Below are 26,046 nucleotides of genomic sequence, written 5' to 3'. Positions count from 1 at the left end.
TCTATTCCCTTTACTAAAGTCTCCTCAATTCTTTCCCCCGTTCTACAACATACCATGGGACTTGAAAACTAAAATAATCATGTATACAGGGAAATCCACTATATCCTGCAGAATAAAAACTTTACGGCTGGTACTTATGATATTCAGTACTCTTAAAAAAAAATCTGCAGACATAAGCTTCAGGGCCTGATATCGGAAGAAGCTGGCTCTAATTCTGAAAGATGCACTCAACTGATGAGTAATTTACGCAGCATAAATACCTAGACGTGGCTCTGGAACAATCTCTTTCTTTTAACTCACACAAAATGTCAAAAGCCGCAATCCTCTGCTAGCTCAAACAGTGCTACAGAATTCTTCATCCTTCTCCACTCAGATACCAAAATGATTTGCTCCAATGGGAAGAGCCACCCTTCTGCTTGCTATGCTTGTAAACAAACAGATCAACCTGGAAAGCCATTTCCCCACTAGTAAACCTATCTATTAGTAAAGCACATATACTCAAAGGTTCACAGTGAAAGCTCATTTGTCATTATAAGACTACTCCCTGGCTAAGTAATTAGTGAGAGAGACTTTTGACAAGTAGCCCCATCTGATCTTTTATTTATTTATTTATTTGGGGGGGGGGGGGTCCTGCAGAAAATTATAAAAATGGGGCACCACCTTACTTGAGTAAACAGAGAGACTCAGAAATATCATTTAATACAGGAGAGAGCCTTTTACTGAGATTCTCCCAGTTCTTGTTTATCCATGTATTCTGGGGAACCTACATGCAGAAGTATTTTGTTTTCAGTGCTGTTACCAAAGTTTAGGCAAATGTTACTCTATCACACAGCCGCATTATACTGATACGAATATCCCTTTGTTTGCATAATTTCATGCAGTTCTTTGTACATATCATAAAGTAGTTTGTTTTGGTAGCTATGTGTCCCAAATATTCTGTTCCTCTGTGTATCTTTAACCCCAAGCATTTATATCTATACCATATAACAGTTTTGTCTTGGGAACAATTCTTGTCGGAAAAGGATCTTTGAAACAGTCTAATTACTTGGTTAATTAATGAATGAAAGACTTAAAATAACTAACAGGCCACCATGGTAACGAGGATAAGCAATCCCAAGAAAGTTTCAATTGGCAGAATTTAAGTCTGGCTGTTGCCACCTATAAAAATAGGTTAAGATTAAACTATCAAGAGCTACAGAGATGTTTACCTGTCTAAATGTGGTTTATACGTCTCATCCTTTGGATCATCTTTAAAAGGCAGGTCTTCTTCACTGATGATCATATCTTCATCATCACTAATAATAAGGACAGCAGGGGCAGGAAAACAAATATACAAAGTCAACAGTAAAAAGACTTAAAACATTAAAAGCAAGCTGTCTAGCATTTATGCTAAACTGTACATACCTTGATCCTGAACTGAGCGGTCTCAACTACTTACATCCTCTTCCTACCATCACCTCCTTTTTCTATGCAACAAGCACAACTCTGGGTCAGATGTGGAACCACACTAAACAGATAATCCTCTTCTACTTAACTTCCAAATGTACACAAATAAAACTGCTATGCCTCTAACTGCCCACATGCAAAACTCATACCCCAGCTACAACTAAAAAATCCACCAAGACAAGTTTCAAGGTAATCAGTACTCATCAGATAAGCACCTATCACAATGGCTTCCACAAGGTACACACTGTACAAAGTATTACACGCAATTGCTTTGCAGGATACATATAATGCATGTAGGCCCTGCACACACACACACGTAACTAGACACAGCAGAGAACACACAATTAAAATACTCATGTACTTGCTTTAAAAAAAATTACCTATGGATTTGCAAACTGGTCAGTTATGTCAAGATGCTCATCATAACCCTAGACGTTTCAGTAATGAACACTGTTGCAGAGTAATCATAACTTAACAGACTTCAAGAGCATTCATACATACCCCCCAAGCAGGTACAAGTTTAGCACCAATGCAGAGAATGAAAGCCCCATGTTTAACTATAAATGGAGAGCAACCTACTATCACACTCCTTCACCGAAGCGGAAGCCACAGCAACAGAGCATAAAACAGCGCTGCATCTGAAAGGAGAACCCCAGAAAACCTAAAATGACAGAACATAAGCAAATTGTGCCTAGACCAACTCAGGAGTACCTAATGTGTTGCACAGAAAAGTAGAGCTCACAAGCACTTCCAGGGAGTTAATCTTCCACCAAAAAGCAAATTTCTAATAAACCTACAGACAGTGCACACACCCATGTGTACATAATGCTCTGCAGACATCTACATCAAGCTGCTGCTTAAAAATCAAAATATGTGTGGTTGAGAGCTCCCATTACATAGGTTCCTAGGCAAATACTAGGCTATCTGCCTTTCTGGGCCATTTTTGAGAATCAAACCCTGTACTTTGTGTCCGAGGAAAAAACCATAACTACTCAGCCAGCCCCCCCCCCCAAATTTTTGTCTAATGCTCTCCCAACTGAGATGTTTTGGTTCACTTGACTATTACCTCACAGACATGCAACTAAAGTCATCCCAAAGATCACAGCTTGCAAGTATCTATAATTCATGGAATTATCAAGTATGAAGGCCCTGACCCAGATACTGCTGTAGGTTTAAAACATCTTTCAGGCTGTCAGCAGAAAAAAAAGGTCATGCTTTTTACACTTATTGTCCAAACTAGTAATGCTTTTAAAAGGGTGGGACAGAAATCCAGTGGTCCAACCCAAAAGCTCTGGGTTAAGATTCTGTGAACAAGCCTGTATTGATGACAGCTGCCCTTGAATTAAACATGACCTGGCTAAGTATTCTTATAACGGTATTCACAACAAAAGGCAATACAAATCCGATAGCCATTTTAAGACATTTGGCTGGTTACTGCTCTAACCAACTTCCTAGCATGCAAGAAACATGGCTGGACAGCATGTGAAGTACAGCCCTGTTAGTATAACAGAACTTTATGAATGCCCGTTGTGTTCACAACCCTCTTCCACTTCATTCTGCAGAGTGGGATGAATAATGGGGAAAGGCTGGATGTACTGGATTCAAAGAGATATTCAAAACTACTTAGGACACAGAAGAGTGCATGCTCCTGATGACCACCCCTGTCCTTACACTAAGGCCTCTAGTTCTGAAATTCTACTGGCACAACACAGGACTACTAGAAAAAGGAAAAGGATCTTTCAGGGCAGAAACAGCAACAATAGCAGGCTTGAAAAGTAGTAACGTTACATTCTCAGTCACAAAACGTAACTCTAGTACAGGTAAACTACCTTGCTCAAAGATCTCAATGTACAATTGCAGTATCCCAGTTCTGTTAAAATTGTGAGGTCCACAGCAGGCAAAGATGAAACTCGGAAAAGAAGTGTTTTTACAGATGTATACAAAAGACCTTGGTCAAAGAGTTCAGAAAGATACTACAGTATAATGAGCACAAGAGATGCCCAAGTTTTTGGAAGCATCACAATGAAAAACATGATTTCTTGCTGGTACTTTTTGGGCCACTTAAGAAAAAAAAAATAATGTGAAGAAAACTGGTGACTAGATGACACTGGGGCACCAACCTGAACTCAATACTTTAAGCATTTTTTTTTTCAGGCTGGCCTATATCAGGGTAATCAGAGTGCAGTGGGCTGGCAAGCTTACAAGTTCCACTAGACACAAATGAACTACTTAACAGAAAACTCCAACGGAGAACTCAAACATTTTTCCTTAGTATTCTGTGCTATTTTAATACATAATGACAATAAGTGTTTATTTTAAAGAGTTTTCTCAATTTCCATCATAAGGCCTGGTCATACTACTGTGAATTGTACTGTGTCCACTAGTTGCCAGAACCCATTTCAAATCTCATTTACAGGAGTTATACTAAACTTAAGTAATTTTCTTCAACTTTTACATAAACAGAGTGGCAAATGGAGCAGGTTATAGGCATTGAACAACAGCTGGAACCTATTTTTCTCTCTCTGCTTGAACCGCTCTGATTGGCACTGTTGCTCTAACCTACAGCTGTTATGTGCAAATCTTCCCCCAAAATAAAAGCAATAAATGGCAAGTTTCTTTAAGGCTGTCAATTTGCAGCTCAAAAGTACTGACACACACCTTCACACTTTTTCCAAAAGTATCAAAGCTAACACCAAAAACCAGGGATTGTAACCAAAAGTCATTATAAGAGATGGACAAACTACTATCGGTATTCACAAATGTCTGTAGTGGTAAAACGTGTTTTTCTATGCAGGAAAAATCTGATTTACTCAAAAATATTTCACTTTTACAATTCCTGGTACTTCCGTCCTTTGAATTTGCACTATGAGATTTGTGTTTCTTAGGTACAAATGTCTTCAGGCATTGCATTTTTGCCATTTATGGTGTTCTGCTGCCTCCTGATAGGTTTACATTACTGCATATCTAAGGCTTCATCAACACCATAAACCTTCAACATGAGAAAAGTATTTATTCTGTGTGTTGTGCGCAAAACAAAACTTTATGTAAAGATGTTTTAAGTTACAAATGAGATCACTACCAAGTATGTGGTTAACTATGTCCACTGAAGATACTCTCTCTGCAATAAAAACAACAAAAAAAAAGTTTCATCACTCTTTTTTTGTAGCAGCAGCAGCCGCTGCTGGCAACAGTATGTCTACGTACTGCCTTTGTCAGGTAGTGAGAAGTACAAGACAGTAACAGTACAGTTGTGTACACTTATCATAAATGTAGAGGTTCGAGTGTATTCACTGTTGCAGTCATTACATTTGGGTAATCTGCTGGTAGGTTGCCCTCAGTCGGCCTGATTAACAGTCTTGGGTCATGCGTTGGTTGCTGTCCCTTCTTCCATGACGTCAGGTCGTCAAGGGTATAAAACATGCAGCAGATGCCATTACATCAGTTTTTCTTGCCCCAAATGTCAGGTGCCCCCCAAATGAGAAGCAAAATATATAAATAATTAAAAAAACAAAACTATATATCCAAACAAAAACAAATACACCAAAATGGCTTTTAAGTATAGCAAAAGAAAGTAGAGGCATAGTAAGAGAAAAACAAGGGGCTGGAGGGAGGGTAACCAGGACTGCAACAGTGAATACACTCGAACATCTACATTTATGGTAACTGCACACAACTGTACTATGTTCTGTGTGTTTCACTGTTGCAGTCATTACATTTGTGTAGATTCCCAAAGCTATGGTTGGGAGGATGCACTTATACAGCATTAGGACCAGCTATAAAGCCCTGCAAAACAGCAGTGGCAAAGCCAGCTCTGGATTTAGAGAAAATTTGTAAGTGATAATGCTTGGAGAAAGTATGAACTAAACTCCAGGTAGCAGCTTCTAGAATATCCATGGTAGGAACACCTCTGAGAAAGGCTGTAGAAGTAGATGCAGTCCTGGTGGAATGGGATCTGATCCCCTGGGGGATAGGTTTTTCATGGTGCTTATAGCAGAAATGAATACAATGGCTTATCCATTTAGAAATGGTTTGCTTTGAAATAGCCTTTCCCTCTGCCCCTGCAGCAAATGCTACCAGCAGCAGTTCAGATTTTCTTCGAGATTTAGTCCTGTCCAAGTAAAATCTAACTTGTCTGTGTACATCCAATGAATGAATTAATTAATCCGCTCCCCCTTGTTCTGTGGATTGGGAAAGAAAGTTGGCAAATGAATGGACTGATTAAGAGCCACACTGGATACCACCTTGGGAATGAAGGATGGATTGCTCCCGAGTGACACCCTGTCTGCATGAAAGATGACGAAAGGCTCCACTGCCATAAGGGCCTGCAATTCAGAAATCCTTCTAGCTGAAGTGACTGCTAAAAAGAAAGCTGTTTTCCAGGAAAAAAAACATTTAAGTCTGCAGTAGCAGCTGGCTCGAAAAAGTACAGTTGTGTACACTTACCATAAATGTAGATGTTCGAGTGTATTCACTGTTGCAGTCATTACATTTGGGTAATCCTGCTGACAGGTTGCCCTCAGTCGGCCTGAATTCCAAAGTCCTGGGTCTTGCATCGGCTGCTGTCGCCCCTTCCCTGATGTCAGGTCGTCAGGGGTATAAAAGATGCGGACGACGCCATTTTCTTTAGTTTTTCTTGCCCCAAATGTCAGGTGCCCCCTAAAAGGGTAGCCAAAATTTATATACATATAAATACATGCACCGATATAAACTTTACCTTCATCTACAAGCAAATACATCTCAAAGGTTGTACAAATCAGAGAAGGAAAGAAAGTTTCCATCAGAAGAAAGGGGGGATGGCGAGTGGGTAACCAACAGTGAATACACTCTAACATCTACATTTATGTAGGTGTACACAACTGTACTATGTTCTTCGTGTTTCACTGTTGCAGTCATTACATTTGGGTAGAGTCCCAAAGCTATGGATGGGAAGCTGGAGCTAAACAGCATTAGGAGCGGCTATGAGGCCCTGCAGAAACGCAGTGACAAAGCCTGCCCTGGACTTAGAGTGGAGTGGCAGATGGAGTTCAGTGCACATCTTCACAAAGCACTATCAAGTAGCAGCCTCTAAAATGTCCTTGGTTGGTAATCCCCTGAGAAAGGCTGCTGAAGTGGCTGCAGCTCTGGATGAATGTAGCCTAATGCCCTTAGGCACTGGCTTGCCATGGTGGAAGTAGCTGAAACGAATGCAGTGGCCTATCCACTTTGAAATAGTCTGCTTTGAGATAGCCTTTCCTTGTGATCCTGCAGCATATGCCACTAGTAATTGTTCTGTATTTCTGAAAACTTTGGTTCTGTCCAAGCAGAATCTAAGCTGTCTGTGCACGTCCAAAGAAAGCAGAATTCTCTCCCCCTTGTTCTGTGGATTTGGATAAAAAGTTGGCAGATGAATAGTTTGGTTAAGAGCCACACTGGACACCACCTTAGGCATAAATGTTGGGTTTGTCCTGAGAGAGACCCTGTCTGGATAAAAAATGATAAAAGGTTCCACAGCCATGAGTGCCTGAAGCTCTGAAACTTGTCTTCCAGAAGTTATTGCTAGGAGCAGAGCTGTTTTCCAAGATAGAAACTTTATATCAGCAGTAGCACCTGGCTCAAAAGGAGGCAGGGAGAGTTTTTCCAAGACATAGCTGAGGTCCCATACAGGCATTGGTGATCTCCTTGGAGGCCTTAAAGTTCTGGCTACTCTGAGGTACTGTTTTAGTAAGGGATGAGAAAAGAGTGGTGCCTCTGTATTGTAATGAGCCGAAGTGGCAGAGGCATGGATTTTAATAGATGAAAAAGATAGACCTTTGTCCAGCATCTGTTAAGTATTGCAAAATCTGAGGAATATTTGGCACTGCTGTATCAGTTCCTTGTGCCTGGTTCCAAGCACAGAATCTCTTCCATTTTCCAGAATAAGATTTTCTAGTACTAGGTCTTCTGGCCTCCAAAATGACATCCATTACAGCTTTACTGAGAGGTGCGTTTTGTATGACATTAACTGCCATACTGCCAGGTTTAAAGTCCTGAGTTGGCTGTGCAGGATCTGATTGTTTTGCTGGGACAGTAGATGAGGTATCTGAGGTAAGGTCCAAGCTGGGCATTGAGACAAGCTCCTTAGTATTGGATACCAGTACTGGCGGGGCCATTCTGGGGCAATCAGTATCATCCTTGGCTTCTCCTGTCTGACCTTTAGGAGTACCTTGGGGAGGACAGGCAGAGGGGGAAATGCATATACTGATAGTTTTTTCCAGCTGAAAGATAGGGCATCCACTTTCCATGCTTGTCTGTGATAAATCCTTGTACAGAATCTTTTTAGTTGGTAGTTGTGAGGGGAGGCAAATAGATCTATGTCCGGGCATCCCCATTTCCTTGTTATCATGCTGAAGACTTGTGGGTCCAGGTGCAACTCGTGGGGATCCATGAGGTTTCTGCTTAGTTCGTCTGCCAGAGTATTTTTTCTTCCTGGCAGGAACTGTGCCTGCAGATGTACTTGGTAAGTCAATGCTGTGTCCCACAAAGTCATGGCTAGTCTGCAAAGGGGGTAAGAATGTGTGCCCCCCTGCTTGTTTATATACCACATGACCATGGTGTTGTCTGTCTATCAGTAGTTGTCCTGGATGAAGTAGGTACTTGACGGCTGTCAGGGCATTTTGAACTGCTAGCATCTCTTTCTGATTGATATGTAGATGCATTTGGTTGGAGGTCCATGCGCCCTGAATGCATCTTCCTGCCATGTGGGCTGCCCAGGCGTAATTTGATGCATCCATTGTTTTTGTTTGTGTTAGTGTTTGCCTGGCTGAGGGTAATATGAATGGCTGTCCCTTGTTTTGGTGACAAGCCTTTGCCCACCACTGAAACTCCTGTTGCAGGCAGGGAATGAGAGTAATCAGTTTCCAGGCTGTGGCTATGTTGAGTCCAAACACTTTTTAGGTACCACTGAAGTTTCCTCATATGCAGTCTTGCATATGAAATTAGTAGGATGCAGGATGCCATGAAGCCCAAAGCCTGCAGAATTTTAATTGCAGATAACTGGGCCTTTGTTGCCAACATTTTGAAATAGGTAGTCAGTTGCCTTTGTTCGTCTGGCGTGAGATAAGCCATCTGGGCAGTTGTATTTAAGCTTGCACCCAGGAATATTATCTCTTGAGAGTGTACTAGTTTTGATTTCTTTTTGTTGACTGTGTACCCTAGGCATGTTAGAAGTCTTTTCACAAATGCCAGATGCTGTAGAAGAATGTCCTTATTCTCTGCTTAAATTAGACAGTTGTCCAAGTAAGGATATATTTGTATTCCTCTTTGTCTGCAGAATGCAATTACTGGTGCCAGGCACTTTGGCAGTGCAGAGAATTGGTAATGCATTGAGCCAGCCTTGAATCCGAGGTATCTTCTGCATATCTGTCTGATTGGGACATGCAGGTATGCCTCTTTTAGGTCTAAAGTCACAAGCCAAGCGTTCCTGCCCAGCATGGGCAGAAGCTGCTGCAAAGACAACATCTTGAATTTTGGTATATCCAGTTATGTGTTCAAAATAGATAGGTCCAGTATTGGCCTCTATGCCTTGTCCTTTCTGGGTACCAAGAACAGTCTTGAGTAAAATCCTTGTCCCTGCTCTTGCCCTGGTACTAGTTGAATGGCCCTCATGACCATGAGGGATAAGACTTGTTTTTGTGCCTCTGCCCATTGATTTTTTGGCAGATCTGGCCAGCCGTTTGCCTTTGGCAGGGTATGGAAATGGAACTTGTAGCCTTGTGACAGGATATTTAAGACCCACTTGTCCTGGGTTATGTGCCAATTTTCAGAAAAAAGTGCTAATTTCCCCCCTAAGGGTGCTGCCAGGAGATAAGTGCTTGGTGCAGGCAGGGGGGAAGTCATTGGGACTTTTTCCTGAATGCTGAATGGTTGTGATTTGCCTTCTCCAACTTTGGAGGTAGAAGCCCCCCATTGTTTTGAGCAGAATGAACCTTCCGCCTGGGATCTGCCTCTAGGGTGTTTGGTTCTGCCCCTTTGAGGTCTGTCTGACACAGGAAAGGACCAATTCTTTGTTGGCCAATGTCTACTAAACCTAGGTGGCTGTACTTGTAAAAAAAATCTGACCGTTTGCATAGATTTAGCTTTGTCCTCCATTTTCTTTAACACCTCTTCTGCCTTAACACCAAACCAAGTATCATGCTGTAAAGGTGCATCTAATAATTTAACTTTAACATGATCAGGCAGATTTTGCTCCTTTAACCAAACATGCCTTCTAATTACAGAACCGGTAACTGCGGCCCTGCAGGAGGCCTCTAAAGAATCCAAACCACATTGCAAAGTATGCTTTCCAACTTGTTCAGCTGCATTTCCTTGTTTTCTGCACATTCAGAGTTTAACAACATTTTCTGTTTAAGCAATGCCATGACATTGCTGATATTTGAGCACATGAAACTGACAGTTTAAGGTCCTTATAGCCAAGGTAGATGTGTGCCCTAGAATCTCTGTCAGAGGGGGTAGAGTTTTTTTGCAGCAGAAGCCTCAACTCCTTTGAGACCCTGAAAAATAGCTTCTGGGTCTACAACAGGTTTTTTTAAAAAAAGGAATTCATGAGAGTCAGGAACCCTGTAATATCTGTCTGGCTTAACAGGAGCTGGAGGTAAGGAGTCAGAAGACAGACTAGACTCCGAAAACACATCATCTACAATGTCTAACACAGGTGGGATGGCTAGTGGCTTGTGTTGAGGTAGTAAAAGGAAATCCCTGAGCCTCGTTTTAGATTCTGAAAAATCTTGGCTCTCCCAGTGGAAATGCTCCCTCATGGTATGTAAGGTTTCCCCAAAAGAATAGTCCCCTGGAGGAGAAGCTGAAGGAATAGATTCTTTATAGGTAGGTACTAGGCTATTGGCCCTAGGGCCTATATAAGCCTAGCCAAGGGTACCCTGGTTTTTGCCACCCAAGAAAATTATTTTCCTGTGCCACTGTCGAGCAGAGCCACAGAAGTGATCCACAGGGTGAATTTCTTATCTCCCATCCAATCATCAAGATTTTTCTTGAAGAGTGCTAATGAGGAGCTTTGTTTGATATAGATTGGTAGTTTGTTCCAGAGTATGGGAAGCCTCTGGGATAGGAATCTATCCCTCCAGCATGTTCTGTGTATCATGGTGACAAGGTTTAGGTCCCTAGAGTGTGTAGCCCGTAGGGATTGGGATTTCTTTAAGTGGAGCATGTCTAAAAGCTCTGGGTTTGACATAGCTTTGTGTGTTAGGCAGAGATCGCCTCTGAGTAGGCGATATGCGACGGAGTAAAGCTGCAGTTTTTTGAGAAGGTCTGCATAGGGCATCTGTTTGAGGCTGGTAATCCTCTTTGTGAGGTATTTCTGTGGCCTTTCCAGTTGTTGTAGATGTCTTGTAAGGTACACACCAAAAGGGGAATTGTACTCTATAATGGGTCTAATGAGTGGCGAGTAGAGAGGAAAAATGACCTTTTTCCTGGATGAGAAACCTTTTGTGATGGTGTGCCACGTAGAAGGATTTCCTGACTACTGTGACGATGTGATCAAAGGAGACTACTGTCCACCTGTGTTCCAAGGTCTCTTATCACACTTTCAGTGTTATACTACCGCCTATGTGGTAGTTCATGGGTACAGAGTTTTTACCAAAAGGGATGACAATGCACTTTTTGGCATTGAGCCTGAGGCCATGACTTTGACACCAGGCATCTGTCTCAGCGAGGCCCTTTTGTAGGATGCCCACATCTTTTGGAGTTTTAATTATGACTCCTAGTTTGCAGTCATCTGCAAACTTAGTTAGCCAAAGACCTTCTGTGTTGGCCTGTACTTGAGAAGTAGATACCAAACAGGAGAGGACCCAGGACTGAACCCGGTGGTACTCCACTTGTCACTGGTCTGAAGTTGGATTTTGAGTTTGCTACTTTCACAGTGTGGGTTACGTCAGTGAGCCAGTTGGCAACCCATCTTGTGACACAGGGATTTATACCTAGTTTAGTGAGTTTATCTATAATTCCAGAGTGGGGAATGGTGTCAAAAGCTTTGGCGAGATCTAGATAGGCTGTGTGAACCACCTTACCCTCATCTATGACTTTGGTGACTGCTTCAAAGAAGTCTATCAGGTTTAGGAGACAAGACCTGCATTTTACAAACCCAAACTGGGTGGGGTCCTGAGTTTGGAGACATCCAATGTCATTGTTTATAAGTTCAATGATGATATGTTCCATAGCCTTGCAGACCAGGCTCGTTAGGCTAATGGGGCAGTAGTTTCCAGGGTCTGTGGTGGCTCCCCCTTTGTGGAGTGGGATAACTGTCGCTATGCGCCACTCAGTGGGCACAAAGCCTGAGGTGAGGCTATGATTGAACATGGTACTTAGGTGGGGTGCCAGTTCGTTCTGTAGTTCATGTAGAACACATCCTGGGATGTTGTCAGGTCCCAAGGATGCTGTGTTCTTGGCTTTGAATAGTGTTTTTTTTACCTGTGCAGCCATGATTACAGGAACTTTGCATTCTTCTGGTATAGAGATGGGCCCTTTAGGGGATGACAGGGGAGTAAAGTTAGCACTGAACCTATCTGCCAGGATGTTGGCAATATCAGTTGGTTCTGTATATTTAGTGCCATTGTGCTGGAACTCAGAGCAGATCTGAGTGTTGCCATTGAGATTCTTGACATAGCTATAGAATGCTTTGTGGTTTGTCTTTAGAGTCAGTGGCAATTTTGTTTTCATAACTAGCGCTGGAGGATTTTATGAGGGATCTCAGCTTCTTACAGAGGCTGACCAGGGAGTTTCTCCAATCATGGGATTTTACTCATTTTGCAAGTTTCTTTCTTCTGTTGTAGAGTTTGTATATGGCAGGGGACCACCAGATTGGCTTCCTTTTTTTGGAGGATAACATCTTGGTTCTGTTAGGGATTGCACGATCCATGCACTCGTGTAAGTGCTTATAAAGTGCATATGTGTAGGATTTAGCAGTCATACCTCTATTGTCTGTCAGCATGGGTGTCGTGAAGTTTGCCACTTCTGTCTTTAAGAAGTGTGAAATTGGCTTTGGAGAAATTTGTTTACTGTGGTTTCCATAATGGGGGTGGGGTGGGGGAGAGGTGTGGATATCTAGGGTGATTAGCTTGTGGTCGAATCTGACCAACGAGGAATTGACCTCTGGTGTGGAGCACCGGTTGCCCAAGTTGGTAATAACCAGGTCTAGGATATTGCTGCCCCTGGTGGGGGTGTGGATAAGTTGATCCATGGCATTGGAATTTAAGAATTCCAGAAAATGTTGAGCACAAGAAATGGTATACGAGTAGTTTTCCCAGTTAATGGTAGGGTAGTTGAAATCGCCCATTATTAGGGTGTTAGGTTGTACCATAATATTTTCCAGTGTATCAAGAAATGAGGAGTGGGAATCCTGAGGCATGGTGGGGGATCTGTAACAAGCTACAATTTGGATTGCGGTCTTGCCCAGAGTTAGTTGCACTTGGATAATCTCGGATGCATTATGCTGAGCTACTAGCCTGGAGGTGTAGATATCCTTAATGAATATGGACACGTCTCCGCCTTTAGTGTTTCTTTCCAGGTTAGGTGGCCGATAGGTGTGGTATGAATTATAGCCTGGTAATGCAGGGGTACTCTCTGGAGCCTTGAACCAGGTCTCTGTCACTGCACAGATGTCTATGTTCTCCATTTTAAGGAGTGCCTCGAGTGAGTGCATTTTGAGGTTTAGACTTCTAGCATTGAGTAGCAATACCCTCAGATTCTTCTTGCCTGTACCTGTTAGGGTGGTGAATTTGTCATTTGAACCTTGCCTAAAAAAAAGGCACTATAGGAGTGGCTAGAGCCTTAGCCAGTATCTGGAATCCCAGGGGCGACAGGTGCAAGCCATCTCTGGCAAAGCATTGCGGTTGGTCGATCATGTCATCCCAGACAGACAGATACTGGACCCCCTTAGAATGACACCAGAAGCTTAGCCAATTGAAGTCAATCATTTTGTCCTTGTACTGTGGTATCATTCTGGGTGATGGCAGGATGCTACTCAGGGCTAGGGTCATACCTACCTGGGCTACAAGATCGGACAGCTCCTCCATGTCCCTTTTCATGTAGTCCAAGGAGGTACGTCTCAGGTCATTCACACCAACATGGACAATGACAAGAGTCATATTTGTACTTGTTGTGGAGTTACCTGAGTGCATGAGTTATGTGGCGGATCCTGGCACCCGACAGGCAGCTGACAGTAACTTTCTCCTTGTTTAGCCTGGTAAGTGGAACATCAGTGTGCCTGACTATAGAGTCATCTATGACTAGAGTGTTGGGTACATTGTTATGCCTTATGGGCTGTGGTTGAGTGGCACACTGAGTTTGCGGGCTATGTGTCATTTGGGTTGTGTTGGGGGGGGGGGGGTTGCTTGTGTTTCTGCTTTGGAGGTCCCTGTCACTTGGGCAGGTTTTTACTGAGAGCCTCCGCAAATGTAGGTGTGTGTTTTGTGTTTCTATGTGTGTGTTTTGGTGGTGTAGGTTTTGAGGGACTATGTGATGAGTGTGGTGCAAGTGTTTACCTTCTCATCTTGACTGTCTAGTCCAGTTTTAGGTGAAGAGAGCTTTGATTCCAGTTTGGCTATATAAGTACACCTCTCACAGGTTGTAGTGTTGGGTGGTAGGAGGAGAGGGTTGTCTGTGTACATGAGGCAATTACTGCATTGCCCCAAGATGCCCAGATTCATCAGGTAGATAGGAGAAAACACCGGGAGCTGACCCTTAGACATGCATGCACAGGTGCTTATTTGTTAAGTACTAGAAACTGTTTTCCTCTGGACCGTGAGGAAAGTTGAGTGCTGTAGTAATTTGTAGCTTACTTAGTGCTTACAATAAGTTCTGAACAAGTGCTGAGCTCATAGAAACAAACCTGAGTGCTGAAACAAAAAAAAAAAAAAACTGGCTAGTTCTAAAAAACAAAACTAAGCTAGAAGGCTTCCCTCCAACACAGAAAGGCTTGACGGCTTAGAAGCCTACAAATAGTCCTGGACACAGCAAATCTACATCCAAACTAGACTACCCAAAGGAAAGGTAGGAAAACAAGCTTAGAAAATTTTTTTTTTTTTTGTAGTGGAAAGAGAGAAAGGAGTAGCAGAAACTAAGCTGATTGGCCTTCTCAAATGTTCTCCCTGTATTAGATAGAATGATGTAATGACAATAGACTGGGAGGAGGGTCCCAGATCAAATTTACAGTACGGGCGGGCAACAGCATCAGAATCCTCATGGGGGGGGGGGGGGTACTCCTGATCAGAAGAGGGATCAGAAGAAATGGAAACCTGATCTGAAGATTCATAGTCAGTCTCTTGCCTAGGCCTCTTATCAGGAGTGGGGTGGGAACCCCTGATCAAGGTAATAAAGTCTTCAGCCATTTTGAGCATCTGTATTTTGGGCATAGAGGTCTGACCACATGGCTCTTGAGTTTGTTTCTTTGCTTTGGAAGATGCTTTAGTATTTGAAGCTGAAGTCGGTTTGATGTAAAGATGTTTAGGTCTGAATACACCCTCAGAAGCCGGTGCCTGCTTAGCGGCTCTGGACCGATCTGAAGGGATATCCGAGGCTCCAATACCTTGAGTTTCCAGCGGCATGGCCGACTCCACGTGGGAGTCAGTAGCGGCCTGTGACTTTTAAAGTAGCAGGCGTCAGGGGCTGCAAAAGCTCCTCACTGAGGACCGGCGAACAGGCAACTGGCTTAGGAGAAGCTTTGTCGGTTTTGGGCATCGGTTGTCTGTCTCTTTCCTTTTCTTTGCATTTTTTTGTGAACTCTGGTAGTCGGATGGCTATCAGACAACATTTCTGGATAATTAAACAGACGTCCAAAATAGTTTAAAGCAAAATCATACTGACGCTTAATAGTGCATTGGTTAAATCTAGCACAAAACCGACAACCAGAAACGTTGTGATCAGGGCCTAGGCAAGGAATACAGTAAGAATGAAAATCCTTATGAGGTATTTGCTTCCCACAAGAAATACAGTTATTAACTTTTTCTGACATTGGTCTGTAGCAAGAAAAAAAAAGTTTCCCCAATGGGGTACTTAGTTTTATAGAAGACTTCGGATAGGAAACTCGAACACGAAAATCTCAGGAGTCGGCCGACCGTCACTTGCGAACTGCTTCTGCTTCGAGCACCGCACGGCAAGAAAGACTAAAGAAAATGGTGTCAGCCACATCTTTTATACCCCTGATGACCTGACGTCAGGGAAGGGGTGAAAGCAGCCGAAGCAGGACCCAGGACTTTGGAATTCAGGCCGACTGAGGGCAACCTGCCAGCAGGATTACCCAAGTGTAACGACTGCAACAGTGGAACACGAAGAACATCAGGTAGAGTGAGTTTCTCCAATACAAAGTTAAGGTCCCAAGGCAGGGGTTGGAGCTCTCCTGGGAGGTCTCAAGTTTTTGGCCCCTCTGAGATGCTGCTTTAGCAGAGGATGAGAGAAGAGGGGGGTTTGTGTGTTGTAATGAGCTGAAATGGCTGAGGCATGGATTTTTATGGACGAAAAAGACGGGCCCTTGTGAAGCATCTCAGTTAAGCATTGCAAAATCTGAGGTAAACTGGGCACTGCTGTGCTCATCCCTTGAGATTGATTTCAGGCACAGAATCTTTTCCATTTGTCAGCATAAGATTTTCTAGTACTAGGTCTTCTCTCCTCCAAAATGACATCCATCACAGGTTTGCTGAGGGATGCTAAGGGGGAATTTAAATGATTAGCCAAGCTGCAAGATTCAATGTTTGGAGCGGAGGGTACAGAATTTAGTTCTCCTGCTGAGACAGTATGGAAGGTATCTGAGGCAGGTGCCATGGAGAAATTTGTGACAGACTGCGTAGGTGTGGGTACCAGTGTTGGCGAGGCCAGTCTGGAGCAATCAAAATCATTTTTGGTTTGTCCTGTTTGTCTTTTAGTAGAACTTCGGAGAGCAGAGGTAGAGGGGGAAAGGCATAGACTAATAGTTTTTTCCAGCTGAAGGACAGAGCATCCACTTTCCAGGTTTTTTTGTGAGGAGTTCTTGTGCAAAATTTGTCCAACTGGCAGTTGTGGGGTGAGGCAAAAAGATCTATGTCTGGGCTCCCCCATTTGCATGTTAACATGTTGAAAAACCGTGGTTCCAGTTTCCATTCGTGTGGGTCTTTGAGATTTCTGCTTAGTCTGCCAGAATATTCAGCTTTCCTGGCAGGAATTGAGCTTGTAGTTGTACTTGATAGCTCAAAGCAGTGTTCCACAATGCCACGGCTAGTCTGCAGAGGGGGTAGGAATGTGTATTCCCCCTGCTTGTTTATGTACCACATAACCGTAGTGTTGTCCGTCTTTAGCAATAGTTGTCCTGGATGAAGGTAGTCCTTGTAGGCAGTCAGTGCATTCTGTACAGCTAGCATATCTTTTTGATTGATATGAAGGTGCATTTGATTTGGGCTCCATTTGCCCTAAATGCACTTCCCTGCCAAATGAGCCCCCCATGCATAGTCTGATGCGTCTGTAGTTAGGGTTTGGGTGGCAGGGGGTGGTGTGAATGGCAGTCCCTTGTTTTGGTGGCAGGTCTCTGCCCACCATAGGAACTCTAGTTGCAGGTAAGGTATGATAGGAATCATTGTTTCCAGGCTGTGACAATCTTGACTCCATAAACTTTTTAAATTACCACTGAAGTTTCCTCATATGCAGTCTTGCATATGGAATTAGAAGAATGCTGGAGGCCATGAACCCCAAAGCTTGCAGTATTTGTCTTGCAGATAGCAGGGTTTTTGTGACCACCTGTTTGAAGTAAGTCACCAAATGAATTTGCTTTTCTGGCAGAAGGAAAGCCATCTGGGCAGTTGTATTTAAGCTTGCACCCAGGAATGTCATTTTTTTGAGGGTACCAGCTGTGATTTTAGAACCCTTTTTACAAATGCCAGATGTTTTAGAATGGCCTGGTTTTCTGCCTGAATTAGACAATCGTCCAGGTATGGATATATTTGAATATTTCTTTGCCTGCAAAATGCAATTACTGGAGCCAGGCACTTTGTAAATACCCTGGGCACAGTAGATAAGCCAAAGGGCAGTGCAGAGAACTGATAATGCAAGTAGCCTGCTTTGAAACGTAGGTATCTTCTGCAAGATTCCCTGATTGGGATATGCAAGTAAGCCTCTTAAATCCAGAGTTGCCAACCAGGCATCTTTGCCTAGCATAGGAAGTAACTGGTGAAGAGTCAGCATCTTGAATTTTGTAATGTCCAGAAAGGTGTTTAGAGTAGACAGGTCAAGAATTGGACGCCATGATTTGTCTTTTCTGGGTACCAGGAAAAGTATGGAATAGAAATCTTGTCCCTTTTCCGCTCCTGGTACTAGCTGAATTGCCCCCATGTTTAGGAGGGAAGGGACTTGTTTCTGAGCCTCTGCCCACTGATTTGGGGGCAGGTCTGTCAATCCGTTTGGTGTTGGCAACATGTGGAAATGAAATCTGTATCCATGGGACACTACACTTAAAACTCATTTGACCTGGGTTATAAGTTGCCAGTTTTATTGCATGAAGAGTCAGTTTTCCCCCCAAAGGGGTGGCTAAGAGGTAAAAGCTTGGTAATTATAAAGGAAAGTCTTTGAGACTGTTTACTATAGGGAGGTGCCTTATTTCCAGATTTGGAAGCGGAAGCACCCCAATGCTTAATTCTGAAAGTCCCTTGGGACTAAAACCTGGTGCTTTTGGAATGTCTGGTTTTGGCTTGAGTGGCACTGGAAGAAAAGTACAGTTTTGTACCTACCATAAATGTAGATGTTCGAGTGCTCATACAGCTGCAGTCATAACAGATGGGTATCCTGCCGTCAGGCGAGTCCTCGGTCAGCCCAATTCCAAAGTCTAGGTCCGGCATCGGCTGTCGTTGCTTCTTCCCTGACGTCAGTGCGGCAGGGGTATAAAAGAGGCAGCCGACACCATTTTCTTCAGTTTTTCTTGCCCCAGATGTCAGGTGCCCCCAGAAGAAAGGCAAATTAGAAGTTATGTACTTACCATAACGTTCCATCTGAGTAGGTGGATTCATTTGTCTGCAACCTGTGGATATGGATCCGATACCGGATCCGAGCCGGCATGGTTTATCCAGCTATGGATCCGAGCTCCTAGCTACTCCCCTCACCCATAATGCCCTGCTCTCCCTACATGACCTCAGATCGAGTTTGCCCTGCACCAACTACCCTAACCAAAGGGTAACACACCTTATGCAGGAAACTAACAAGGCCAGGGGGATAGGAGGGCGGGATGGTTGCCTACTCAGATGGAACGTTATGGTAAGTACATAACTTCTAAATCTGAAGTAAGAGAATTCATTTGTCAGCAACCTGTGGGACAGAGTCCCCAGCTACCTGAATCTTGGGTGGCCATCATGGAAGGATATTCCGGAGCACCGCGGAGCCAAAGGATGCTCTACCTCTAGAAGTGACGTCCAGCTTGTAATGAGTAATAAAGGTATGAGATGAAGCCCAAGTGGCTGCTGAACAAATGTCATCCAGAGGAACCCTAGAGTTAAAGGCCGCTGAAGTAGAGACAGACCGGGTCGAATGAGCATGGACTCCCTCCGGTGCGGGCCTCCCAGAGGCTTGGTACGCCAACAGAATACACTGAGAAATCCAGCGTGACAAAGAAACTTTGGAAATTGGTTTACCCAGATTGAATTTGGCAAAAGAAATGAACAACTGGTCTGATTGCCTATGACCAACTGTCCTATGAAGGTAAAAACGAAGCTACCTGTGAACATCCAAGGAATGCAGCTTGTATTCGCCTTTGTTTTGATACCTAGGGAAGAAAACAGGGAGGTTGATGAACTGATTAATGTTAGCTTCCGAAGCTACTTTAGGAAGAAAGGAGGGATTGATCCTTAGGTACACCCGGTCCGGATGAAAAATCAAATAAGGCAGTTTCATGGACAGGGCCTGAAGCTCTGAAACTCTCTTAGTCGAAGTAATGGCTACCAAAAAAGCAGTCTTAAAGGACAAGTATTTAAGATCGACTGTGGCCGCAGGTTCGAAGGGGGGAGCGGTCAAGGCCTGAAGTACCAAAGAAAGATCCCACGGGGGAACAGTTTCTTTGACAGGGGGTCTGAGCAAAAAGGTGCCTTTTAGGAAGGTTTTGCATAACTTAGCCGACATAAGAGGCCCTGAATCGTGTCCAACATGGTAATGAGATATGGCCGCCAGATGAACTTTGACCGTGGAACTACTGGCGCCATCATTAAAGAGAGTAGTAAGGAAATCTAGAACCAAAGGAAGGGGAACCATGAAAGGATCTAGGTCTTGCCGCTCAGCCCAAATGGAGAAACGCTTCCATTTACTGTGGTAAATTTTTCTGGGAGAGGGCTTGTGGACCGCTACCAGAATGGCCTTAACTGGGGACGAGATACCAGGAGTCCTGACGGAGTGGAACTGGAGCAGCCAAGCAGTCAACTTCAGGTTGTCCAGGTTCGGAGTTGGCAGGTTCGGTGGGTGTGATATCAGAACCGGAATGGGATCTAGAATCCAAGGTGGATTCACTGAATGAGACCTTAGGTAAGGGAACCAGATCTGTCGAGGCCAGAACGGGGCAATGAGGATCATTCTGCACCCCAACCGAGAGGCTTTCTGAAGTACTTGTAGCATCAGAGGTAGAGGGGGGTATGCGTAAAGAAGACCGGGAGGCCAAGCATGCACCAGAGCGTCTCTCGGAGAATCCCCTGGAGGGGGGATTAGAGTGAAAAAACTGTCGCACTTGGCGTTTAAAGAAGAGGCAAAGAGATCGCAACAGGGAGTCCCAGGGAGTCCCCCACTGTGCGAAGATACATTTCGCTACTTGAGAATTGAGAGACCACTCGTACGGGGAGAGAATGGTGCGACTGAGCTTGTCCGCTAGGATGTTGGTCCGACCCGGAATATGTGTTGCGATGAGAAAGCGGTTGGTGGAGATCACCCATTCCCACCCTCTCATAGCTTCCCGGCATAAAGGGTAAGACATGGTTCCCCCCCTGTTTGTTGATGTACCAGACCACCGACATGTTGTCTGACTGAATCGCAATTGTTCCCAGGGGAAGGAGGGCGTGAAGTGCTTGCAACGCCAAGAGCACCGCCCTCATTTCCAGAACACTGATATGCAGGGAGGTCTCTGAATCGCTCCACGTGCCTTGGACCATCCGGCCCGCAAAATGCCCCCCCCACCCGAGGCGGGAAGCGTCCGTGGTCACCGTGGCGAGAGGGGGAGATGCACAAAAGGGGCAGCCCCTGTGGAGGTCCGGAGAATGGAGCCACCACAAGAGAGACCGCTTGCAAGCCTTGCTGATCGCAATGGGATGATACAGGGGGAGGGAGAGAAATGACCATTGCACCTGAAGTGTCCATTGAAGCACCCGCATGTTGAAGCGGGCGTGCGGAAGAAGAGTAATCGCTGCCGCCATAGACCCTAGCGCCCTCAGGACCAATTCCGCAGGTGTTGAGCTGGAGTGAAGGATGGCCCGCACCTGGAGTCGCAGATTCCGAACCCTGTCGGTTGTGAGAAAGGCTCTAAAATTTCTCGTGTCTAACCTGGCTCCTATAAGTTCTATTGTTTGAGTAGGGACCAGGTTGGACTTCTCTATGTTTACCGTGATGCCTAGCTTGGGAGCTAGACGAAGGAAGGAGTCTCTTGCCAAAGAGAGTAGATGCCTTGTTGGGGCGGTGAGAAGCCAGTCATCTAGGTACGGAAAGACCTGCACCTCCTGAAGCCTCAGGTGGGCCGCAACCACTGCTAACACTTTGGTGAACACCCTGGGGGCTGTGGTGAGACCAAAGGGAAGGACCCTGAACTGGTAGTGACTGGCTCCCAGCTGGAAGCGAAGAAACCTCCTGGATCGTCTGTCCATCCAAATGTGGTAATACGCATCCTTGAGGTCTATAGAGCACATCCAGTGATTCTCCCCTAGAAGGGGGAGGATGGACTGCAAAGTGACCATCTGGAACTTCTCTTTGGGAACTGACAGTTTCAACAGGGACAGGTCTAGAATGGGTCTTAGGTCCCCCGTCTTTTTTGGCACTAAAAAGAACCTGGAGTAGAACCCTGATCCGATCTGGTCTGGGGGGAGGGGCTGGATGGCTCTTTTTCTCAACAGATGGCCAATTTCTGCTGAAGCGGCCTCCCTCTGATCGGGTGGAACATCGGGGAGGATTTTTAACTTTGGGACATGAAGAAAGGGGATCTTGCAACCTCTGGATATAATCCGGAGTACCCAGCGGTCCGATGTCATGGACTCCCATGCCGCTAGGTGCTCTGAGAAAGTCCCCCGACTGCCTCCAGAGTGGAGCAGTCGGGCAACCCCTCAGGGTTGCTGCGTGGGCCATTCAGAGAAGGGTTCTCTGGACCCAAAGTTCCTGGGAGCCCCTCTGCGCCTAGGGCGGCGTCCTCCCTGTCCTCCTCTGCCGCGGAAGGACTGGTTGTCCGGAGCGGGTTGGGAATGCTGCGACTTCCGGAACCACATCTTCTTCTGGCCCTTTTGGTTCCTAGAGTAGGACCTCTGGAGCACAGAGAAGCGGACTCCGACGGCAGACAGCGTCTTCCCGTCCTTCTCGCTCTGAACCAAGGTATCGCGAACCGTCTTGCCAAAAAGGGCAGAACCGTCAAAGGGGGCATTCGCGAATGACGCCTTGAAGGGCTCCGTAAAATCGCAGAGAATTGATAGTGCATTGAGCCAGCTAGAAATCTGAGGTATCTTCTGCAATTTTGTCTGATAGGGACATGCAGGTATGCCTCTGAGGGACATGCAGGTATGCCTCTGAGGTCCAAAGTCACGAGCCAAGCTTTCTTGCCCAGCATGGGAAGAAGCTGCTGTAGTGTCAACATCTTGAATTTCGGAACATCCAGGTAAATGTTTAGTGAAGAAAGGTCCAGAATGGGTCTCCAGGCTTTGCCCTTTCTGGAAACCAGAAAGAGCTGAGTAAAATCCTTGTCCTTGTTCCTGTGGTGATACCTTTTGAATAGCTCTCATGTCCACGAGTGCTGTAATTTGTTTTTGAGCCTCTGCCCATTGACTTGGTGGCATATTTGGCATTCCTTTTAGCCTTGGCAGAGTGTGAAAGTGGAACATGTAACCTTGAGATACAATGTTGAGAACCCATTTGTCTTTGGTGATGCAATGCCAGTTGTGATAGAAAAGTGCCAGTTTTCCTCCTAAGGGGGCTGCCAAGAGAGAGCTGTTTGGCAGCTGCAGTGGAAAGTTATTGAGGCTGCTTTCTATAAGGCTGAGGCCTGTCTTCCCCTTCTTTCTGGCCTGGTGTACCCCATTGTCGAGGCCTGTAAGGGCCCTGTGTCTGACCTCTACCTCTTGAACGTCTGTATCTGCCCCTTTGAGGTCTATCTGTGACTGGAAAGGAACAATTCTTTGTTGGCCAATTTCTGCTAAAACGAGGAGGCTGAACCTGTAAGAAATCTTTCACCGTTTGCATAGATTTTACCTTATCCTCCATCTTCTTTAATACCTCCTCTGCCTTAACTCCAAACAGCACATCCCGCTGCAAAGATGCATCCAATAATTTGACCTTAACATGATCTGGTAACGTATGTTCTTTTAACCAAGCATGCCTTCTAATGACAGAGCCTGTAACTGCTGCTCTACAGGAGGCCTCTAAGGAATCAAACCCACATTGAAAGTATGTTTTCCCACTTGTTCAGCTGCATGCAATAAATCCTGCATTTCTTTAAGGTTAGGAGGATCTGAATCTGGAAGCATCTTTTGTTTCAACTGAGACATCAAAAATTGCTGATATTTTAGCATGTGAAACTGGCAATTCAAGGCTCTCATTGCTAAAGTTGCAGACGTATATACCTTCTTTCCCCATCTGTCTAATGCTCTGGAATCTCTGTCAGAGGGGACTGTTTTTTTTGCTGATGAGGCCTTAATCCCTTTGGGTCCCTGAGAAATAGTTTCAGGGTCAGCAACAGGGCTTTTGTATAGAAATTTGCGAGAGTCAGAGACTCTAATATCTATCAGGTTTAACTGGGGCTGGGAGTAAGGAGTCAGGGTTTAAACTGGATTCAGTGTACACATCATCCACAATATCTAAAACTGGCGGGATAGCAAGGGGTCTGTGTTGAGGCAATAAAAGGAAGTCTCTGAGCCTTTTCTTGGATTCTGAGTAATCCTGGCCTTCCCAATGGAAATGTTCCCTCATGGTATACAAGGTCTCCCCAAAGGAGTAATCCTCAGGTGGAGAGGCTGATGGAATTGATTCCTCAGCATCAGAATCCTCATAAGGGGGTAAAGAATATCCTAGGTCCGAGGAAGAGTGAGAAAAAGGACACCTGGTCAGAAGATTCAAAGTCTGCATCCTGTCTGGGCCTTTTATCAGGAGGGGGATGGGACCCCCTGATCAGGGAGATTAGGTCCTCGGCCATTTTTAGCATTTGTTTCTTAGGCATGGAATCCTGTCCTGGGGAGAGTTGTGTCTGTTTCTTTGCTTTCAAGGGGGGGCTTAGAATTAGCAGAGGGTTTAATGGTTAACTGGGTAGGTCTGAAAACACCCCCTGTAGCTGTGGATTGCTCAGCTACTTCGGTTCCCACTGTAGGGTTAGGATCGGAAAGCTGAAAATCTAGTGCATCCGAAGGCCCAGCCAGCTCCATGTGGGAGTCGGAGGCGGTCTGTGATTCCGTGGAAGCTGTCATCAGGGGCTGCATAGGCGCCTCGCTGAAAACCGGAATCAGCGAACGGCCTAAAAGAGGCCTCATTATCAGTTTTGGGCCTCAGATGCTTGTCCTTGCGCTTTTTATGCATTGCGGTAGTCGGAATTTCCGACAGCATGGTGTAATTGAATTTTCTGCCAAAATAATGTCGGGCAAAATCAAACCGACGTTTAATAGTGCACTTATTAAACCTAGCAAAAAACCGACAACCAGTGACGTCGTGGTCAGGGCCTAGGCATGGAATACAATAGGAGTGGAAATCCTTATGAGGTATTTGCTTCCCACAAGAAATACAGTTATTAACTTTTACTGACATCGGTCTGTGGCGAGAAAAAGTTTCCCCAACGGGGTATTTAGCTTTTTTAGAAGATTTCGGTTCTGGATTCGGAATGAAAATCTCAGAAGTCGGCCAACCGGCACTTGCGAACTGCTTCTGCTTCAGGCACCGCACATCAAGAAAGACTGAAGAAAATGGCGTCGGCTGCATCTTATATACCCCTGTTGCACAGACGTCAGGGAGGAGGCGACAGCAACAGACACCGGACCAAGACTTTGGAACTCTGGCCGACTGCGGGACCGCCTGACGGCAGGATAACCCAAGTGTAATGACTGCAGCAGTGTAACACGATGAACATCTGTACTATGTTCATGTTTCACTGTTTTAGTCATTACATTTGGGTTGATTCCCAAAGCTAAGGAAGGGAGAAGGAAGTTAAGAGAGCATTAGGGCCAGCTATTAAGTAAAAAACACAATGGATCCAAACTTAGCAAACAGCAATGTTAGAAAACACCAAACACCAAATCCAGTAGGAATGAAATCAAACGATAGGATGACTGTGAATTTCCATTTAATAGCAGATTCTGGTACCTCGGCAGTTTGCCTTCGGTGGAACAATTAATCAAGCATAAACATCCTATTTCTATATACACATCAATTAAATCATTAGCCATAAATTGGCTATTTCAAACTATTAAAGTGCAAGTGCACATTCTCTTAAACAGTATAAATGTACCCAAATTTCTTTTAAATACAAATGAACTTATGATGCTGTACTGAACAAAACCAACTACATTAATACATATTCAAACTAATAAATGTTTAAATACATAAAATTACATACATTACATTGAATACAGTTAACAGACAATTAAATAGTTAAACCATAATGCCACCTTTAACTTGCATGAAAAGAAAATAAATGGTAGAAGGTATGTAGCTTTTGAGAAATTTGATTGTCTATCATCATTGGTGGTATATATTATAGGGTTTAATTGTACTACACCTTTATGGTATATAGGACAAACTACAAGGAGGGTCAAGGTGCGTATTTTGGAACATTTAGGGGACATCAGAAGAAACAACATGGAAAGTCCTGTTGCTTCTCATTTTGTTATAATGCATAATGGTAATTCTGATGGATTTATCTTTAGTGTCCTAGCTAGACCCCATTTTCAGGTAAGAAATTTTAAAAATTAATTAAGTAGATTAGAACATAGAATGACTTGTAACCATCACACTTTATATCCCAAAGGGATGAATTTGGAAGGTGGCATTATGGTGTTTGGTGTTTTTCTAGGCAAGCTATTAAGCCCTGCAAAACTAGCTCTGAATTTAGAAAAAAAAAGGCATGTGATAATGCTTGGTGAAGGTATGTACAGAGCTCCAGGTAGCAGCTTCTAAGATGTCTCTGGTAGGGACTCCTCTGAGAAAGGCCGTAGAGGAAGATGCAACCCTGGTGGAATGTGATCTAATCCACTGTGGGCTAGGTTTTCCATGGTGCTATAGCAGAAATGAATGCAATGGGCTATCCATTTCGAAATGGTTTACTTTGAAATGGCCTTCCTCTCTGCCCCTGCAGCAGAGCCAACTAGCAGCTGTTCAGATTTTGAGAGGCTCAGTCCTGTCCAAATAAAATCTAAGTTGTCTGTGCACATCCAAAGAGTGCAGTATTCTTTCTCCTTTGTTTTGTGGATTCGG

General features: G+C 44.4%; 1 protein-coding gene across 3 annotated transcripts in view; it reads right to left on the bottom strand.

Moving 5' to 3' along the window:
- The window catches only part of ZFP91 (ZFP91 zinc finger protein, atypical E3 ubiquitin ligase), a 1,914,309-nt gene that overhangs the window by 1,167,154 nt on the left and 721,109 nt on the right, over nt 1-26,046 (bottom strand). For 2 of the 3 annotated variants that reach the window (XM_044084129.1, XM_044084128.1), the window contains exon 5: nt 1,209-1,295. The exons of the other annotated variant lie outside the window; for it this stretch is intronic. In XM_044084129.1, coding sequence (XP_043940064.1) covers nt 1,209-1,295 — 87 coding nt within the window. The remainder of the gene's footprint in view (nt 1-1,208; nt 1,296-26,046) is intronic. 3 annotated transcript variants of the gene reach the window in all.

Source organism: Protopterus annectens, chromosome 9.part0 (assembly GCF_019279795.1).
Source record: "Protopterus annectens isolate FY-2018-M chromosome 9.part0, PAN1.0, whole genome shotgun sequence".
Classification (NCBI taxonomy): Eukaryota; Metazoa; Chordata; order Ceratodontiformes; family Protopteridae; genus Protopterus; species Protopterus annectens.
Note: the sequence above shows the minus strand (reverse complement) of the source record. Positions and strands in the feature narration are given on the sequence as shown.